Source organism: Globicephala melas, chromosome 15, assembly GCF_963455315.2.
Source record: "Globicephala melas chromosome 15, mGloMel1.2, whole genome shotgun sequence".
Lineage (NCBI taxonomy): Eukaryota > Metazoa > Chordata > Mammalia > Artiodactyla > Delphinidae > Globicephala > Globicephala melas.
The window spans coordinates 62972479-62992191 of record NC_083328.1 but is presented as its reverse complement, the minus strand read 5'-3'; the positions used below and the strand labels follow the sequence as shown (position 1 = coordinate 62992191).

At 40.9% G+C, this 19713-nt stretch overlaps 1 protein-coding gene and 1 non-coding gene across 6 annotated transcripts in view; one reads left to right on the top strand and one right to left on the bottom strand.

Moving 5' to 3' along the window:
* The window catches only part of UQCC1 (ubiquinol-cytochrome c reductase complex assembly factor 1), a 90524-nt gene that overhangs the window by 32405 nt on the left and 38406 nt on the right, over nucleotides 1–19713 (top strand). For all 5 annotated transcript variants that reach the window (XM_060284065.1, XM_060284064.1, XM_030830778.2 and 2 more), the window contains 2 exons: nucleotides 1230–1287; nucleotides 14400–14508. In XM_060284065.1, the coding sequence (XP_060140048.1) occupies nucleotides 1230–1287; nucleotides 14400–14508 (167 nt within the window). The remainder of the gene's footprint in view (nucleotides 1–1229; nucleotides 1288–14399; nucleotides 14509–19713) is intronic.
* Nucleotides 9460–9532, bottom strand: TRNAR-CCG (transfer RNA arginine (anticodon CCG)). Its single transcript has one exon. It is a non-coding gene; the product is annotated as a tRNA-Arg (tRNA).

Sequence of the window (19713 nt, the reverse complement as noted above, 5' to 3'; positions counted from 1 at the left end):
ATTACTCCAAAGGACAGATTCTACTCTAAGGGCCCAAGTTTCCCACTGATTCTCTTATTTATTGATATAAATTGATTTGTTTTTATTTATTTTTGGCTGCGTTGGGTTTTCATTGCTGCACGCGGGCTTTTTCTAGTTGCGGCGAGCGGGGGCTACTCTTCATTGTGGTGCGAGGGCTTCTCATTGTGGTGGCTTCTCTTGTTGTGGAGCACGGGCTCTAGGCTCGCAGGCTTCAGTAGTTGCGGCACGCAGGCTCAGTAGTTGTGGCTCGCGGGCTCTAGAGTGCAGGCTCAGTAGTTGTGGTGCACGGGCTTAGTTGCTCCGTGGCATGTGGGATCTTCCCGGACCAGGGCTCGAACCCATGTCCGCTGCATTGGCAGGCGGGTTCCTAACCACTGCACCACCAGGGAAGCCCTCTCTTTTTTCTTTATCCTCTTGCTCCAGCTTTTCTCCCTGCCGTGTAATAAGGAGGGCATATTCTGTGGGGGACCCCTCATCCAGCCAGAGGCATTTCTTAGAGATCTGAGAATTGAGACGCTTGGATGTCTAAGCCCTGAGCTGATTTTTGGTTTCTTAAACCAAGGAGAAACCCTACCAGGTTTGTCATTCCTGGGGGTGATGAACAACCTTTCATTAGATATTATCTGCTTTCTTATTCAACTGTAGCTCCCTAGAGTCCTGCTTCTTTCTTCTGATCATTTATTTTGATTGAATCATTTAGCATACCCACTGGGTCACCTTAGAGAAAGAAAACAGGAAAGGGAGATGGACAAGAAGAACTTAGATTTCTCAGCAGGGCTCAAGTGAAAAAAAGCCTCTAGTTAAGTGGGGTAGGTAAGGTGGTGTCTGCCTAGCTTTCCAGAAGAATTGGAGACCAGGAGGGGAAAATAACATTGAATCAGAGTTGGAAGGAATTATAAAGATTGTTCAGGCCACATTATACAAAGTGAGAAAACTGAGGCTCAGAGAAGAGAAGTGACTTTCCCAAGTCCACACAGCAAGGTGGTAACAGGGCTGTAACTAGAAGCCTGTTTGTCTGACTGCATTCAGTGCTTTATCAACCCATGGGCTTGCCTTGTGGTTCCATTGGCCTCCTCTATGATAGCATAATCAGAGAGCACTGTGATTACCATATATTTTAGTTGAACAAATTCCTACCGATATTTCAAATATAGTCCATATGCCTCTTCTAAACCTTCACATATTTATACTTTATTGTTATTTTCTAGGGTGTCAGATGCCTGATACATTCAATTCATGGTTTCTTATAACTCTACTTCATGTCTGGTAAGTGAGCAATTTAAGTGAAGTCACCAAATGTATTTTTTTTTTTTTTTAAAACACTGCTGACTTGTTAAGGTATAGCCTTCAGCAGGGCTGATTATATGAAATCGCAGTTGTTGAGGCATTAAAAGCTGTTCCTTTCATTTTAATAACTGGTGTCTTGTAGCACATTTTTTTATTAAAGGTCAAAGCATAGTCCCAGAAAGAAACTAATATTTGTAGGATTTTCTCAAAGAACACCTAACCCAGTGAACAATGCTATCAGTATCTGTAAGAGACCCTATGAGCTTGGGTGGAAAGTTCTTTCCCTTCGCTGTTTTAGGAAAGTTCATATTTACGTAAAAGTGGTTTGAATTGTGAGCATCCGTGGTCATTTTCATTGCTGGTCATCAGAAACCTATAACAAATTATAGCACTGACATTTACGCCTGTACCTCTAAAATGTGCATACAGGTTAGATTCATGCCAGTTTTGTTGCATGTAAAAATATTTAACACCTTAAACAGTATATTTTTTCTTCAGCTACAAATTAAGTAGCCAAAAAAATCAATTTTTCATCTAATGTTACACAGTATTAAAGGTCAGAAGGATATAGGAGAGACGTTGAAGTGGGGGCTGGGGACTATTTATTGAACTGCCAGATCTTGGGAAAGTAAATTCTGGAGAACTAAGTTTACTACTTTGACCGTAGTATCTGAGGAACGTGGGGAATGGTTGCCCTGTCAAAAGGACCCTTGTTTGAGACTGCCTTCAGCTGAGCTTTGCATCACAGGACTGACTACTATATAAAGACTTTTTGGTTTTGATCACCTCTGAAATATTTCTTCTGAACTCACATAGTCAGTGAGATTGGCTAAGGGGCCTAAGGTGGCAGTTCATGTTGTTTTTTCCTAAGCCGGTAGTTTGTTGAGTGTACACTGTGTCCTGGGCAGTTAGTAAGCTATGTCAGGAGGCTCACAGTCTAGTGAGGGAGATAAGACATATATAATAGTCAGTTATAAATTGGACTGGCTAAGTTCTATAATAAATCTGAGTAAGTAGTGCCTGTAGGATCACAGAGGAAGCTGCAACTATCAAAACCCTTGAAATGTGCCATGTCTTTTAGTCAGGCAGCTAAGAAGGCCAACCACCTTCTGTCTGAATGGTGAAGGTTAGGAAAAGGTTCAGGGAGGGCAGCTGGATGTACTGAGAGGAAAACTACTTTTTCAAGAGGAGAGGATTGCAGAGGTGGCCCTGTGGAATTACTCACTGGAAAGGTGGGAGGGATGAGAGGAGGCTAGGCTGTTCCCAGAGGAGCTCAAAGATAATATTCAGAGTCAGAATGAAAGACTCTTTATTGCCCAATAGCCAGAGGTATCAGAGTGTTAGAGGGAGTGGATGGCAAAATAAAAAATATAATCCTTGTGACCACATCCCAACGTCAATACCTGACTACTAGCAGCTGGGAGAACCTTGAAACTACTTGTAGTTCTTTCCAGTTAGCCACCATTTCCAAATGTGCCTGCTGAGCCTTCCTTGCTGAGGTTGGTTTAATTTCTCAGAGGAGTGGGGAGTACCACCACCAGTTAAGTAGGGGGAGGGAGGCCTGTCTATGCTTGGTGTCCCCTCCATCCTTCCTCCTTGGTTCTCATGATCTGCGGGCTTCGGTGGGATGAATCAGCAAACTCTTATTGTGTTAAGGACTGGGGGGCACTGGAGAGTAGGACATGACATGGTGTGCACCTTCAAGAAAATTAGTCGAGTGGAAAACAGGCACAGTACAATTGCCTGTAATGGATGACAATGAAAAAAGTGCTGTGCCCAAGGCATAAGCAGATACTATGGAAGGATAAGGAGGTGTGACTAAATCCAAATTTGGTGGATGAGGGAGTATGTATTGGATAAAGAGTTGCTCTGTGGTAGAGGTGACATTTGAGATGTACCATGAAGGGTGAGTAGAATTTCTGTCAGAGAAAAGGGCATTTGAGTTGAGGGAATTATTAGGAGCAAAACATAGAACATGTACAAGAACATGGAGTATTTGAGGGCAGCCAAGTTGTCTGAAGCACTCAGGGCTGGTTTGTGGAGAAATGTAGTGGAAAGGGTCACCAGGAAGTTACTTTAGTGTCCAATTGTGCTATGATCCTCCAAGAAGAATTGGGGAAACTCTCTTCCAGGGGATAGGATTCTTAGAGGGAATAAGGGATCCACCCCGAGTCTGCAGAAAAGCTATGCTCTTCTAAGTCCTGTTTTCTTAGCCCGAAGCTCCAGGAGGGTAACTGAGGGATCACCAAATCCAGTATTACAGGGCTCAGTGGACTTGCTAGGGATGTGCAGGGTTGAAATACCTCCTGTGGGTGGTAGTGTGAGGGAGAGGTGGGGAGGCTTAGAAAGCAGTCATAAAAATAGAATCCGCCCCCCCCCACCGTGAAAAAAAAAAAAAAAAACCCACAAAACTAGAATACCCTGGCAGTAGACTTTACAGAAAGCTTGCTTAGGTTCCCAAGGGTGATTACTCCCTGTTGGCTCTCAGAATAGAGACAGGATTTCTCATATCCTGTTAGTTCCCTGGAAGAGGTGTTGATGTTTCCCTTATCCTGTCTGCTTTCTCTGGTTCCCAAATTTTTATGTGTGTTGGGATTTAGGACTGGGACCCCTCCAGTTCCTAGAAGGCCCTTATCAGTTGTGCATTCTTGTGAGCTTGCAGCTTCGGTGACTATGTGTCCTTTGTCTTTGCTGAACAAGATTAGTATTCACCATGGCTACTGAAAAAATGCTGAGAGAGGTTGCTGTGAGGGGTTTCCAGCATTCCCATGTGGACTTGATAAAAGCCAGCCTCCTCCTTTGTTCCCTGTCTGGGACAGTGGCATTGTGATCCATTCAGGTACCCACACCAGAAACCTGTGAAGCCTCCTTGACTTTTCCCTCACTCCCTTCATCTGGTCAGGCACCAGTTTCACCATCTGAAACTTTTTTGACCATGACCCATAGTAACAAATGCATTTTACCTTGCAATCCAGAACACACACATGCATCTGACACAAAAGTTTTATAAAACTTATCCTTACAATGTCAGATGATCTCTGATATTTTCTACTCCATTTGAATTCATTTAAAACAGAAATTCAAGATGTCACCCACTAAATTGATTTCACTGGGTTACAAGTAACAGTACCTGAAAACTGGTGTTTGGCCTCCAACTTCCCTCTTCCTGTGCCATTGGTCTTCTCAATACAAATTGGATTAGTATACACACACACACACTCTCTCTCCTTAATATTCTCCATTGTTCTCAGGATAAAGTATGTTTCCTAGCATGGCATTCATATCCCACCAAATATGCCACCTTTACCACTCTCGTCTGGTGCCGTTCTAGGTACCACTACCACCATCACTCCCTCCCCTGCAAGAAAAAGTTAAACTATGTAATAGCAATTTCAGGTCTTCTGCACAAAGCTTTCTTCTGCCTAGAAAGTCCTTCTCCTTCCTCTTCACCTGACAAACACCTATATTTTGTTCAATATCCAACTCAGATATCTCTGCTTTGAAGCCTTCCCTTCCCTCTGAAGGCAGAGTTAGTTCCTCTTCTGAGTTCCTTTAATATTTTGAATACCTCTCTTATAGCGCTCATCACATAACATTTTTATATTTTATCGTATATGTATCAGTCTTCCTTGTGGATGGTGAATTTATTGAGGCCAAGAATTATATTTATTTTCCTTTTGGAGAGATATGAAAATGAGGTATTTCTTCAGCTCAATAAATGTTGATTAAATAATTTATGGCCTCAGATCTGACTTGGCTCCTATGGCAGTTGGAAGGTTCGGGGCCACTGCCTGTTAGTGGCAAAAGCTCTGCACCTACTTAAGTTTCCCTGGGGGGTGAGGTATATGTAGGTAGAATTTATGTTGGTGTTCTAAGTATTAATAGATTTGCAGAGACCCCCATTTTAAAATTTGTCATGGAACACTAGTACGTTATAGATACAGAAATTAATTTTAGAAAATGGAATAGAACAAATAAAATTAGAATATGCCTATGATGGAGGTAGAGTGGAGAGGAAAATGCAGTTTGTATTTTTTTAATTTATTTTAAAGTCAGGTATATCATAAATATAATAACTACTGGGCCCCTTACAGTACTATTTTAAAAATTATTTACTTATATTATCTCACACATTCTTATAACTGCTTTATTCCTGTTTACATGAGAGATCAAAGACTGAGAGCCATCAGAGAGCTTGGCCGCAGAGCTAGTTAGTGCATGGTAGAGAGGAAATTCCAGTATGGGTCTGGCTAACTTCGAGTTGCTTTAAGTTGCTTTCCTCATTGGTAACTAAAACTACTGACGTATCTAATTAAATAATTATTTATTAATATGAATAATATTTAATATTACTAATACTGTTTATTACTTAGTTAAGTACCTGCTTATTCTTAAACATAAATCCATAAAATTACAGCATTTGTTTTCTAATTGAACCTACGGTATGCAGCAGATTTGTTCCCTGCCCTCATAGGGCTGAGGGTGTGGGAGAAAAACCTGGAAGAAATCATTAATAAAATACAACTGGGATGGGTGCTGTGAGAGTAAGTGACAGGGCTCTGTGGGGGAAGAGGGATACATAACTTAGTTGAGGGGGTGTGGCTCACTCAGGGAGGGCTTCACTGAAGAGGTGACATTTAAACTGACCCCTGAATAATGAGTAGAAGTTAGCAAGTCAAAGAGTGGATGAAAAAGCATTGCAGGCAGTGGGACCTCATGGTTTTCCATCTTTTTACCAGCAGAGCCCTTTTTACAGATGAGCTTTTATGCTCAGCCACAGTGTATGAATAGATAAAAGGATTGCTAATTGGGTTGAAGAAGTGGGAATGACCTCACTTCAGGTCTTCCCAACACGCCCACTGGTAAGGGACCCTTACGTAGCTCCCTGGAAACTCAGAGCACAGTTTAAAAACCGCAGATCTAGTCCAGCTCCCTCATTTTACAAATGGGGAGATGACCTTGGCAATTTTAAAGGATTTTTCACAGGTCTCTTTATCAGTAATGGAGGATCCGAGACCCAAATCCAAAACTGACTCTGCGAACTGCTCCTTCTGCAACACTTTGCTTCCTGTGTGCTTGTCCCCTTTCGGTGGTTGTGGGATGGGAGTCTGTGGCCCTGAATTTGAACTGCATACCACTGACCAGCAACTGTATGAAACTGTGTTTCTTAGCACTCACTGTCTGTGTCCTGGGAGAGGCAACAAGTAAACCTGAAAATAGTACAGGGTGCCAAGGGCCGTTTGATAAGCAGACATACAGATCTTATGGAGCACAGGGAAGGCAGGCAGCCTGGGGATAGTCAAAGAAAGCAGTTGCATTGGCCCTCTGGGGTCTAGAACTAGAGGACATGGGGTCTTGAGGAGTTATTAGGAGAGGAAGAATTAATTGTAAACTACTTTTTAAGGTGTCCCAAGTGAGAAAGAAAGATGAGAGGATGATCACTAGAGGAAGAAACAGGATGGAGTCGGAAGCATTTTGTTATTTGTTTTTTGTTTTAAGATGGGGAAACACTAGAACATTTTTATAAGCCTAAGGGAAGAAGCCTCTGGGAACGAAGAGAAAGAAGTAAAGTGTGGAGACGGAAGGGGTTGGAAAACAGACTGGGTCCAGTCTCAGTCCAGCCAGAGAACTGCCCTGGCAGACACTCCTGGCCTTTTCAAGAGGGCTCTTTAACACCACCACAGCAGTTCTGATGTAGCTGTAGGGCTTTCTAGCTCATGCTGGATTCCAGCAGCTCTAGACCTGCTGTATATGGTGAGCCCGGGCCATGTGCACATCCCCTCTCTGCCTCCCCCAGCCAGAGTCACTCTCTTTAAACCACACACACACACGTAGCTTTTTTCCCAAACCAAAGGCCTATGCAGCATCATTTTACCAACATTGCACAACCTAACAGCACTGGTACCTGCTCCCCAGGAGCTTGTTCATTATATTGGATCTGACAGGCAGGCCACAGGCCAGGTGTAGCTCTTGGAGGAGGCCCTCTGTCAGGTGAGATGGCTTAGGGAAGTGCCTTGCCCCACTTGTCTGTTTGCCCACAGACTGTCCTGTGGCCCCAATGCTCCCCACATAAAGGGTAGGCTTGGTGGGGAGGGAGTTTAGGAAACCAGGTGGAGATAGCCATGCACACAGCCCCAGGAAAGGGTCAGCGTGCCAGCTCACAAATAAATAAACTCATTCATTAGCACACTGCTGAGACTTGAGTGTGGCCATGTCAGCTCTGCTTTCTTGGCCCCAGCCGGTGGCGGAGTAAGGGAAACAAGCTACGTGAGTGTCCCTTTGGGATTCCTTCATAGCAGCCAGAGTGACAAACCTGCCCAAGTGCCCACTAGTCTTCACTGAATTCAAAATCAGATCCTCTCTGAGCGGCTTATAAACTACCATGAGGGAGAAACAAGGCCAAAACACAACTGGCATTGTCAGAAGGCCCAAGCAGAGCAAGTGAGACAGGATGCTGAGAGCTGCCAGGACATGGCAGGAGGTCAGAGTCAGGAATAACAAGAATTCTTCCTTCCCAGATTTAGGCAGAGAGGAGGAAAGCGTGGCTAGGAAACTCTCCTTCCTTTGAACTCTGCAGGCAGTGTTGTTGTCTTCCTCCGAGTCTGACCTAGCAGGAAGAGGCCCTTGGAGCTGTGCTGTCACAGGATGGGGGAGCAGTCAATACTGACACTGCCCTGGGAGGCACTGTGGCTTGAGGGAGAGAGGGGGAGCCCAGGCTTCACTCCAGCTCCACTCTCCTTCACTGAGCAACCTTTAGGTACTTAACGTCCTGAGTGTCAGTTTTCTTTCCTGTGAAATGGGGACAGTTATACTTAGATGGTGATGTACGTTGAAAGAGATGGTGAATGAAAATGCATCTTACAGTGACAAGTCTCATATTAGAGGACTTAATAGACGGTAATAATCATTATTACTATTTGCCATAAGGCAAAATTTAAATCTTAGCCCTTTATATTTTGAGACTCCTAGTGAATGAGTCTTTCTTCCCTTTCCCCCTGTATTTTAGATATTAGAGAACCATCAGACTAGGGTTTGAACACTCCTTTTTTTCTTTACTTTGCTAACTGGGTTATTTGCTTTCCTTATATGTAAAAGAGATCAGTATTATTTATGAGGCACTGGAATCACTGAGAGACAAGGATAGTACTGTGAAGCTCAAAACCTCAATAATAAATTGTGGGTTAAGAACATCATCAGACTCGGGAGGGGCAACTGGAATTGCTCCTAAACAGAGGGTAGTTGATGCATAGATTAAGTCTATACTCGGAGTAGGTACTAAGTAGATACTTGTTAATGAATGATTAAATTAATTATTTAATATAAGAATTTAAAAATTACTAGATTGTCTCTTTCTAAAAAGACTAAAAACTAGACTTTATTTTTTAGAGCAGTTTTAGGTTTGAGTGGAATATTGTCTCTTTTTAAAGTTTCTTTTGCATTCTTAAGGGCAATTTTTTTTTTTTTTTTTTTTACGCGGGCCTCTCACTGTTGTGGCCTCTCCCGTTGCGGAGCACAGGCTCCAGACGCGCAGGCTCAGCGGCCATGGCTCACGGGCCCAGCCACTCTGCGGCACGTGGGATCCTCCCGGACCGGGGCACAAACCCGTGTCCCCTGCATCGGCAGGCGGACTCTCAACCACTGCGCCACCAGGGAAGCCCAAGGGCAATTTTTATTATGTTTTAGCATTGAAGTCTCCCCTCTTCCCCTTCCTCTTCCCCCCCAGAACAGCTCTGAAATTATGAAGTTTAATCAGTAGCAAAATGTAATTTGACCCCTGAACATTTAATTTAAGCATTTATTATGAGGAATGCATCCGTGATGTAAATTGAAGTAAAGCTGTCCTGATCTTTTATTTAAACCTAGTATTCTCAATTGTGGAATAGTTTACTTAATGGCTCAAATATTATTGTATGGTCAGAGCCTGTGACACGTGTTGGCTTTGTTTTGTAGGGGGTACCAGGACCATCAAATCTTTTTTGTTTACCATTTTGAACTTGTTTTACTCATTTTCTTTTCACCTTCCAACATACTTTAACCTATTCTGGATCATTCAGGAGGTCCTGATAACTCTTTTTCTAAAAAAAAAAAAAAAAAAAAATTTATTTATTTTTTTGGCTGTGCTGGGTCTTAGTTGCTGCATGCCGGATCTAGTTCCCTGACCAGGGATCGAACTTGGGCCCCATGCATTCGGAGCACAGAGTCTTAACCACTGGACCACCAGGGAAGTCCCGGTTCTGATAACTCTCAACTGTATTTTGCCAGGCTGCCTTCTTTGAGTTGTACTCGTAGCTATAGCCTCCATGTTGAACTGCTGTTGTGTTTATTTTAAATACATTTTTAGGTTCTTTCCTTTTAGTCTGCCAGCAGTTACTTTTTGCTGTTGTAGGTGTGTTTGCCTCAGGTTAGCCAGTCTTTTCCCTTCTGGTATTTTATTTCTAATATGATGTTAGTTTTGAAACTTAAATTATTGCCCTTGTGAGGATTAAATGAAAAAGCAAATGGATTCTGGAAGGTTCGTTCTAGTCATTAAAAGAGGCAGAAAAACAGTCTAACTCTGGGATCAGATTATCAGGGTTCAGATCCCAGCTTTGACACTTAACAAGTTTTGTAACTCTGGGCACGTTACTTCTGTAAGACTCAGTTTCCTCAACTGTAAGGTGGGGACAGGAAGAATACCAACCTCCGATAGTTGTTGTAAGGATTAAATGAAATAATGTATCTGAATCACTTAGCACAGTGCCTGGCACATAGTTGTGTTAGCTGTTAATTACAGCACTTGTCCATTTTTGCTATTAAAGGGTTTTTTTTTCCTATTTCTTAGTCTTACTAGAATAGGAAAAAATTGCCAGATAAGCTGAATTCAGCCTGGATCAGATGTTACCCTAACAACTGCCAAATAAATTACTACAACTCTATTATCCTAAAAAGGGTTTCACTGGGGTGACTGTAGTATCTGTGGATGAAGCACAGAGTTGGAGTTGAGATTTCTTCACCACCATCCTTCTGTAACAGATTGTTTTTTCAACGTAAGAAAAGTGTGTGTAGAATGCTACCATTGTGGAAAATGGGGAGAAAAGGGAAGCTACTATTTATGTAAAGAGAGTACATATACACTAAGTTGGTATATATATAGATTACATGTGGAAGGTTTCCTAAGAAGCTGCTAACTGTGGTTGCCTTAGGGAGAGGAACCTGGTGATTGGGAGATGTGGGTAGGAAGGGGACTTAACGTTTTTTTTAACATGTGCATGTATTATCTATTCAAAACATTTACTAAACAAAGAAAGGAGTAGACTGAACTTGTAGGCTTCAAGGTTAGGTACCCTAAGAATTGACCTTCAGCTTGATCTGGACATTCCAGGCAGCTGACTGTCTAAGATGTGGGCCCCAGCCTTCAGCTGTGCTTTTTCCTTGAAGAGGACAAACACAAAAGTTCTTCACAACAAGATGACTTTTCTGTCCTTAACTACCTAGAGAATTTGATTCACAAATTCAGGACAAAAATAAGTTGAGCCTTTAGTTAGCTGAGTTTGGTGCTGGTGGATGAACGGGCAGCCCTGTGGATCAGAATCTTATTTTCCCAGTAGAACTCATGGTTATCTTCACTACACTTCCTGTTAATGAGAAGACTGATTGTTTTGATTTTATAACTTTAACTATGTGAGATGAAATTTACTGTAGAACTTTATATTTGATAGTGTTTTCAAATTGTCATCAATTGTCTACAGAACTAATTAGGTACGGTGTTTTAGGAATAATTAGAATTTGCCCTTCTTTCATTTATCAGGCTTGAATCTATATTTTTTAAACTCTTAGTATCAGCAAAATTAGGTGCAGGTTGCAGCAAACTTTGCTGTTGCATTTCTCTCAAAAGGTAGATGCACACTTAATTTAAATTTCTGGATCAGACAATTGTAAATACCATAGTTCTACTGAAGTAAATATTCACCAAATTTGTCATTTTTCAGCCTTGGAAAGAAAGGGTTTCCAGCTGGGAAGAAAGAAAGGGTTAACTTCTGAGAGACTTATCTGTTCTTAAAGCCAAGGTCTTATTACACCCCTAATCTTATTACACCCCTTCTTCCTGAAAAACATTCAGTGGCTCTCCTTTGTCTGCTGAGTGAAGTCCAGACTTTTCAGCATGACATTTAAAAGCCCTTCATGACCTTTCTGGCATATTTTTCTGTTTCCTATACTTCCCTTCCACAAAATCTAGGTATTGTCCCTGTCCATGTGCTGAGCTTTCCATGGCCCTGTCTTTGCTCATAATGTTCCATCTTCTGGAAATTCTCTTTACCTTTATCTGTCCACCTGCAGCTCACCTTTCCAAGCCCCAGGTACAATGTTTCATTTTCCGTGAAGCTTTCCCTGATCCCACTCAGCCAAGAGTAATCCTCTCAAACTCCATTGCACTTTGTGTTCCTCTTGGGACACTTACTGCATTCTCTCTTAGGGCTCTTGTCTCCCCTAAGGAGACTAACTGCTCCTTGGAAGCTGGGCTCTTGTTAACCATCACTCTAATCTCCACACAGTAGGAAGTAAATTTATGTCCATTGAGTGAATTAAGTGTCAGTCAGCATCTTGAAAGTATCTTCAATTTGCTTTACCTTTTCAACCCAGATAACCATTTGACTGTAAGGGCTATAAAACAAACTGCTCTGAAACAAAAAACACTTCACTCCATGTTGATATAGTTAGTAAGTTTATGGTCTGAGAAAATCTGTGCCTTTTAAACCTCAGAGGGCAGGTGTATTAACAAACTAGAGAATTTTTATATAAATGAAGAATTCCATTACCTCACTATTGCTGTTGATGAATTGGCCTCTGACGACACTTAAGCATCAAAACACACAGCGTCTTTTCAGGTGGAGAGGCTAACTTTGGTTAACTTTAAGAAAAATGTTATGAAAAAGGACTGTTGAACTTTCCCCAGTTTGTTTCTGCCTTGGAATATGCTCTATATCATATAAAGTGGCCAAGTCTTTTTCCATGACCTGTTTTTATTGTCACAAAGTGTTATTTCTTAGGCACTAACTGGGTTCAGAGGTTACAAATTTAGAATCACAGCATCAGCAAATCCCGAGGTTGGAAGGGACTTTAGAGATCGCGTAGTCAGCCTTCCATCAGATAGATAGCCAAGTTGCAAATTCTCTGCTTTTTGAGGTCATCCATTAAATTATTCAAATCTTCAGAAACTCCCCTATTAGAAAGTTTTTACTTTCAGCATTCAATGTTGAGTAGTTTTTCTCCCTCTGTGACCCACCCATTCGTTCTGATTCTACCTTTTGGATAAACAGTCTAATCACTTCTCTGCAATATTTAAGGCAACTGTCCTGTTTTTCTCCAGGTTAAATATCTTCTGATCTTACAACTCTTCCTCTTGTCTCTTAAAATATAATGTTCAAAACTGTCGACAGTATTCCAAGTAGAGTCTGATGTGTGCTGAATAGAACAAAAATCTCGCTTTGTACATGAAGATACTATATTTGCATTACTGTTTCTAAAATCACATTAATTTGGGGGGCAACCATATCATCTTCTTGACTCCCCTTCAGTGTATACTGTCAACGTAAGCCAGTAAGGCTTTTTCACACATAGGTGGGCATGACTCACCAATCCTGTACCTCTACAGCTGTTCTTTTAGACCCAAGTGCAGGGTCTAGATTTATCCCTGTTAGATTTAGCCCATTGAAACAGTCTGTTGAAGTATTTTTGGTTCATGGTTGGGTCATCCAACTTATTTGTCTTCCTGCCCAGCTTCTTGCAATCTACATATTTGATAAGTATGTTTTCTTTTCTCCATCTTAGTCATTAACAGAGATGTTGAGGCAGGCCAGGCTGGAATCATTCCATTGGACCTTACTATTGCTAGGATATTTAAATGGGCGGGATTAATTGTGTATGGAGATAGAATTGTCGGTTTAGACTAAATGCTCCATAATTACAGTAGGAGTTGTCGTTTAGGTGAGTAGTCCTATTGTAGCTGCTTAATAACTATTTAACAAGAGATAATAGAAATACGTGTGGTCATAAGAATGAGATTAGGAGCTATCTTGGAAAGTTGGTGACCCTGTTTATATTCTTATATTCTTATGTAAGGTCTTAAGCAGAGAACATTCTGGACTGATTAGAGGCAATGTGGTTTAGGGGAAAGAGCCCTAAACTTGGCCCTGAGATGTTTTATTCATTTATTTATTCAGAAAATATATATTGAGTGCATACTATACTTAAGCCCTAGATATACAATGATTTAAAAAAACCCAAAAAAACCCAGACTTGATGTCTGCCTTCAATGGAACTTACATTCTAATGGGGGAAACAATTTGATAATTATACAGATGAAATCATAATACTTTCTGTCATCTATATTCTGGACGGGTACTATCCAACAGAAATATAATGCAAGTCACATATTTAAAAGTTGCTAGTAGCTCCATTTAAAAAAGTGAAAAGAAAAAAAATGAAACTAATTTTAATAATAGGTTTTCTTTAACTCAATATACCTGATAATATTTCAACATGTAAGCAGTGTAAAAAATTTGAGATATTTATATTCTTTCTTCATGAACTAGATCTTTGACATCTTAAACTTATACCACATCTCAGTTTGAACTAGCCATATTTAAGATGTTCAGTAGCCACATGTAGCTAGTGGCGTCCATATGGGAGAGCTCAGTACTATACCCACCTTTATAGACTGCTCTGTGGTGTTGGGCACATCATTTTCCTTCTTTAGAACTCCTGTTTTCATCAGTAAAATGAAGGATTCAGACTTATCTTTAAACAACTAAAAGTGGTCCCTTTCATGTATGAGGGAGCCTTCTGAGGTGCTCTAAATAATCTATGTCTTGATGTGAGTGGTACTTACATGGGTGTATATTATATGTAAAAATTCATCAAGCTGTACACTTAAGATTTATGTACTTTTCAGTATCTATGTTATAGCTCAATAAAAGATTTTTTTAATCACTTCTAGTTTTTTGATTCTGTGCCCTTTGATAAAATGACTTAGATGAGCTGACCTTCCGTGGAAATGAGTGATGTGAAAAATGCAAACAGCCAGTGACTCTTTATGTCTTCTTCCCACCCAGGATGTGTCTAGTCCGAATGAAGCAGGAAGGCCGGAGTGGGAAATACATGTGTCGTATCATAGTTCATTTTATGTGGGAGGATGTTGAGCAGCGTGGCAGAATCATGGGGGTAAGTGAGTGCTATCAGATTCTGGTCCTGGAAAACTCCAATGAGGGGTTGCCTGACTGGAGTTGAAGTTTTATCTGTTCTAGAATGGCCTGATGTCAAGTGGTAATTCACCTAGAGTCACTTCTGCCTCTATGAAGACTGGCATGCTACTGACACTTTATTTATGTATTTGCCCACATTACCATGGTTTGTCAGTGTGAGTACATCCTATGTACGGAGATGGGATTATTAAGTCCAAATCATGGTGATAGGAGGGATGGATTTGGTGAACAGATAAAATCAAATAATACTAATCCAGTTTTAGGACACTTTGCCTTTGATACCAGTTCAGTGTGTCAGTTCACAATTAGTTTGGATGGAAAGATCCTGGCATGGGGCCTGCACTGTGCTCAAGAACTTAAAAACAAGCTTCTTGATCACTGACAACCTAGAATACTTTGGCAAGGTATCTACTGAAAAGGTACATTAGTATATTTAATAACCTGAGAAAGGAGAATATGTAGTATGTATATAACAGAATATGATGACAATAGAAAACCAAAACCAAAACATTAGGATACAATTGGTTATATAAATAGTACTCTCTTCCTTTGTGTATATTGTGTATTTTGTGTATCTAGACCGTGTTTTAGTAGATTGTAGTTCCTTGTTTTTTTCCCATATCTTTGCCTCCTAGCTTGGGAGCATCTAAAGCCAAACCATCAGACAGGGTCACAAAATGGGTTAATTTGGTTTCTTTCATTACAGCACAAAGTTCTGTGGTTTTGCGTATATATATTTTATCATATATGATATCATCCTCTATGCACTTAAATGCAACTTTTTTTTTTACTCAACAATATATTTTAGAGATCTTTCCATGCTGCATGGGAATTAAGTGGGAGATCTCCCATGTCTTACTTTTATCTACTATAATTATTTTCACACACTTCTTATGTTATTATCTGATGGTATCATGTGCTCACTCTATGTGTGAAATTATAGTCTTTGAGACTAAGTGATGGAAATGATGGTTGCCTACTGAGAATCTGGATTGAGGGTATTTTCAGATTCTCATGACTTTGGAGGAAATGCGTGTATAGAAAGCACAGTAGACATGGGTTCATCTTTTTATTTATTTTTTTAAATTGCTTAGTAATTTATTTATTATTATTATATTTTTTACATCTTTATTGGAGTATAATTGCTTTACAATGGTGTGTTAGTTTCTGCTTTATAACAAAGTGAATCAGTTATACATATGTTCCCATATCTCTTCCCTCTTGCGTCTCCCTCCCTCCCACCCTCCCTATCCCACCCCTCCAGGTGGTCACAAAGCACTGAGCTGATCTCCCTGTGCTATGGGGCTGCTTCCCACTAGCTATCTACCTTACGTTTGGTAGTGTATATATGTCCATGCCTCCCTCTCGCTTTGTCACAGCTTACCCTTCCCCCTCCCCATATCCTCAAGTCCATTCTCTAGTAGGTCTGTGTCTTTATTCCTGTCTTACCCCTAGGTTCTTCATGACATTTTTTTTTCTTAAATTCCATATATATGTGTTAGCATACGGTATTTATCTTTCTCTTTCTGACTTCACTCTGTATGACAGACTCTAGGTCTATCCACCTCATTACAAATAGCTCAATTTCGTTTCGGGTTCATCTTTAGATAGCTTCACTGACATTTACATGCCTTTCTCTGGGACAGCAGACCATTAGCATTTCTGTTCATTCTAAGAAGATGATAGCATATTTCAAAGTTTTAGCTGCTGTCATCATCATCTTCGTCATCATAATCATTATAATCATCTGTTTTGGAGTCAGTGTGTGTTTGTAATTACACTCTTTGCTTCCTTCTTCATTTTTCTCACTGTCATACCTTACTGCTGTTTAGCTGCCCAGAGTGGGATCAGCAGTCTTTAAGCTCTTCAACCAGCTGAGTGTTCCACATGCCCACAAGTACTTACTGCTCAACTCTGTGGCAGCTCACAGTGGATATACAGTAGTGCTGGCAGTCTCAAATCATCCCATTTAATGATGACCAGTGATACCCCCTGGCCAGCCAAAGCCTCGGCTTACTGCCATGCAGTTACACAGTAGTTCTTCTATGAGTTAGTCTGTATTCTTATCACTGTTGATTAAACTCTGCTGGAAGTGGGACCACTAGAGCCATGTGGACCACAGCTGTCCCCAACTGAATAGCTTAATGAGTCATAGGTTGCCAATTCCTGGACCACAGGAACCTTTTACTCTACCCCACCTCCACCTCCAAATGGATTTCCTTTGGGACCTACATATATATATCTCCATCACAAGGTTCAGCAATTTGAACCTTCTCCCATGTTACTTTATAATGTCCCTTCTGCTTGACTGTATGCTATATAAAGGCGCGAAACCTGTCTTATCCAGTTTTTTGTTTACACAGTAAACATTGGATAAATAAATACTTGTTGAATGAATGAATAAATTGAACTTCAGCCTCTGAAATTCTGTTTTAAAGCCAACTTATTTGTCAGATAGATCATACTCGGTTTATTAGTCTCTGGTCCAGGTGTACGTCAATGCAGTCCTGCAGAAATTAGCCTTTCTTTTTTTTTTTCTCCCATTTTATCCAACCATTTTTTTCTATCTCAATTGTTCTACATATGATGCTGTCCTATAGAGAAGTATGTTAGACCACCATTTCTCAAACTTTAATGAGCCTACAGTTCACCTGGGGATCTTGTTAAAATACAAATTCTGATTCAGTAGGTTTTCGGTGAGGCCAGAGAGTCTACATTTCTAAAAAGCTTTGGGTGATGCCAATTCCACTGGTGGGGCTGGGTGGGGGAGGGGCAACCACACGTTGAATAGCAGGGTTTCAGATGATCCATAATGCTCCCCAAGTATAGACTCTTAAATTTGTCTTCATGAACAGAAATGCCAAGCTCAAGTTTAGTTACAAAGACTATAAATAAAAGATGATTTAAAAATAATAGAGGGACTTCCCTGGTGGCGCAGTGGTTAAGAATCTGCCTGCCAATGCAGGGGACACGGGTTTGATCCCTGATCTGGGAAGATCCCACATACCGTGGAGCAACTAAGCTGGTGCACCACAACTTCTGAGCCCGCGCTCCTAGAGCCCGTGCTCCACGAGCAAAAAGAGAAGCCACCACAGTGAGAAGCCCGCGCACCGCAACAAAGAGTAGCCTCCGCTCGCCGCAACTAGAGAAACCCCGCACGCAGCAATGAAGACCCAACACAGCCAATAAATAAATAAATAAATTTATAAAAAATAATAGAGATTTCAAAGAGTTGGGGAATTAATATTATTACGTTTCTGTTATAACTGATTTGCTCCTCCCTTTCCAACCTCATGCTATAAACAGACACCCTTTTTACAGGCAAGAAAATTATACATTAGCCACTTCTCAGTTGTTAGCGTGACTGTGTGTGTGTAGAGGGGACCTCAGTATTTGGTGTTTGTACAACCTAAAGAAATGAGAAGGTTAGGCTGGAGAAGAATGGCATGTGGCTGGAGAAAAGTAGCAGCCAGAGGGAGCCAGTCTGGCCTGGTTCTGACCCTGGCTGGCAAGTCTTTTCTCTTCTCCTTCCTTCAGTTTCTTGGTTAAAAAAAAAAAACTTGGGGGGGTGGGTGACTACATGATTTCCAAGTTTCTTTTCAGCTTTGAAAACCTATGATGTGAAGGTGGTAATTTGCAAATCTATTTCTGTGTTACTTGGCATCTTTAAGAAAACTCATATAAAAAGTAGAATTTATAAGACTGATCAATGTAGTGGTGATTTTTCTTATGCCAAAGAATTCTTAGAGGCCATTACTTTACTTGGGTAGATTTGTGTGGGGAAGATTGAGAATGCGAATTAATGACACATTAGAAATTTGGATCAAGAAATCCTTTGAAATTAGAGTTCCAGTCTCATTTGGTGAGAAAATTTTCACTTTCCAAAAATTTGCTTTTTACCAGCTTTTTAGGAGCCCAACTATTGTGAAAAATATGGCAGCCTCATATATCATCAGTGAAGCTGGTTATAAAAAGTAAGTGTTAAATTTGAGGTTACAAAAATCACATCAATAATTTAGAGTGTTCTGACTTTAAAAAAAAACATTATTTGGGATTTAAACATATAAATTAGCTGTGGAAATAAAGTTCATTATATCACCTCATCTGGTCTTGTTTTATTTCATTAACTGGTTCTTAAAAACCTTTGTGAGCTGAGTTGCAGCTGAAGAGGTTGGAGACCATTTTTCCTTGGGCCCTTGCCTCACTCCTGAGTGTTGGTAAGAGTAGAGAACTAAGACTTGACACAGCTGTAAAAACAGACAGCGCCTTTGGCCTCAGCACTTTCTCCTGGTGCAGGCAGATTTCAGATGTAAATTTCACTTTCTACCTCTCCTACTAATGAAGTAAGTTTTCTTTTGCTGGGTTTGCAGCCAGGTGTGTCCAGTCTTGTGGCTAACTGGAGCGCTTTACTTAATTTTTCCATTTGTGACATTTCAACCAAACTTAAAAAACAAACATAAAAATTAGCTCAAGGCAGTGGCTCAAAGTGTTAATGGTAACTTTAGGCTGGCTAAACGACTTCCTTTCAGTTCTGCCCTGCCAGACATCTCCACCTTGTGGCTTACAATAAGCAGGTTTAAGCTTTCCAAACTGTGGAGACAAGGTAGGAGTGGGTGGGGATGGGCTTTAGTTAAGAAATTGCAAGTTTATCTCTGTCAGTGGTCCCTGGCATGACAGTTGGCTTCAGCAGGATGTCAGGTGACTTCTTGCTCACTGCTTTTCTGAATAAGGATGAACCTCCTGTCAGCTCATGGTCTCCTGCTCTCTCTGTAGCAGAGCTGCTTGATGGAATGGTGCAGAGGGCCTGGAAAGAGGTGGAGGAGCTGTGGGCTGAATTGGACTCCTTTGTAAAATTCTACTTTGCTTTTCAGAACTAGCATTTTGCTTTGTAAAGTCCTCTGATCATACTCCAGACTACCTTTCCAAACTCATTTCCCCAATTCTTCTTGAACCTTAAATATGAGAAACCTCTACACGTGTCTGGTACATAGGAAGCACTCGGTGAACATCACATTCCATCTTTGCCTCACATACTTTTATTTATTTATTTATTATTTTGCGGTACGTGGGCCTCTCACCGCGTGGCCTCTCCCGTTGCAGAGCACAGGTTCCAGACACGCAGGCTCAGCGGCCATGGCCCACGGGTCCAACCGCTCCGCGGCAT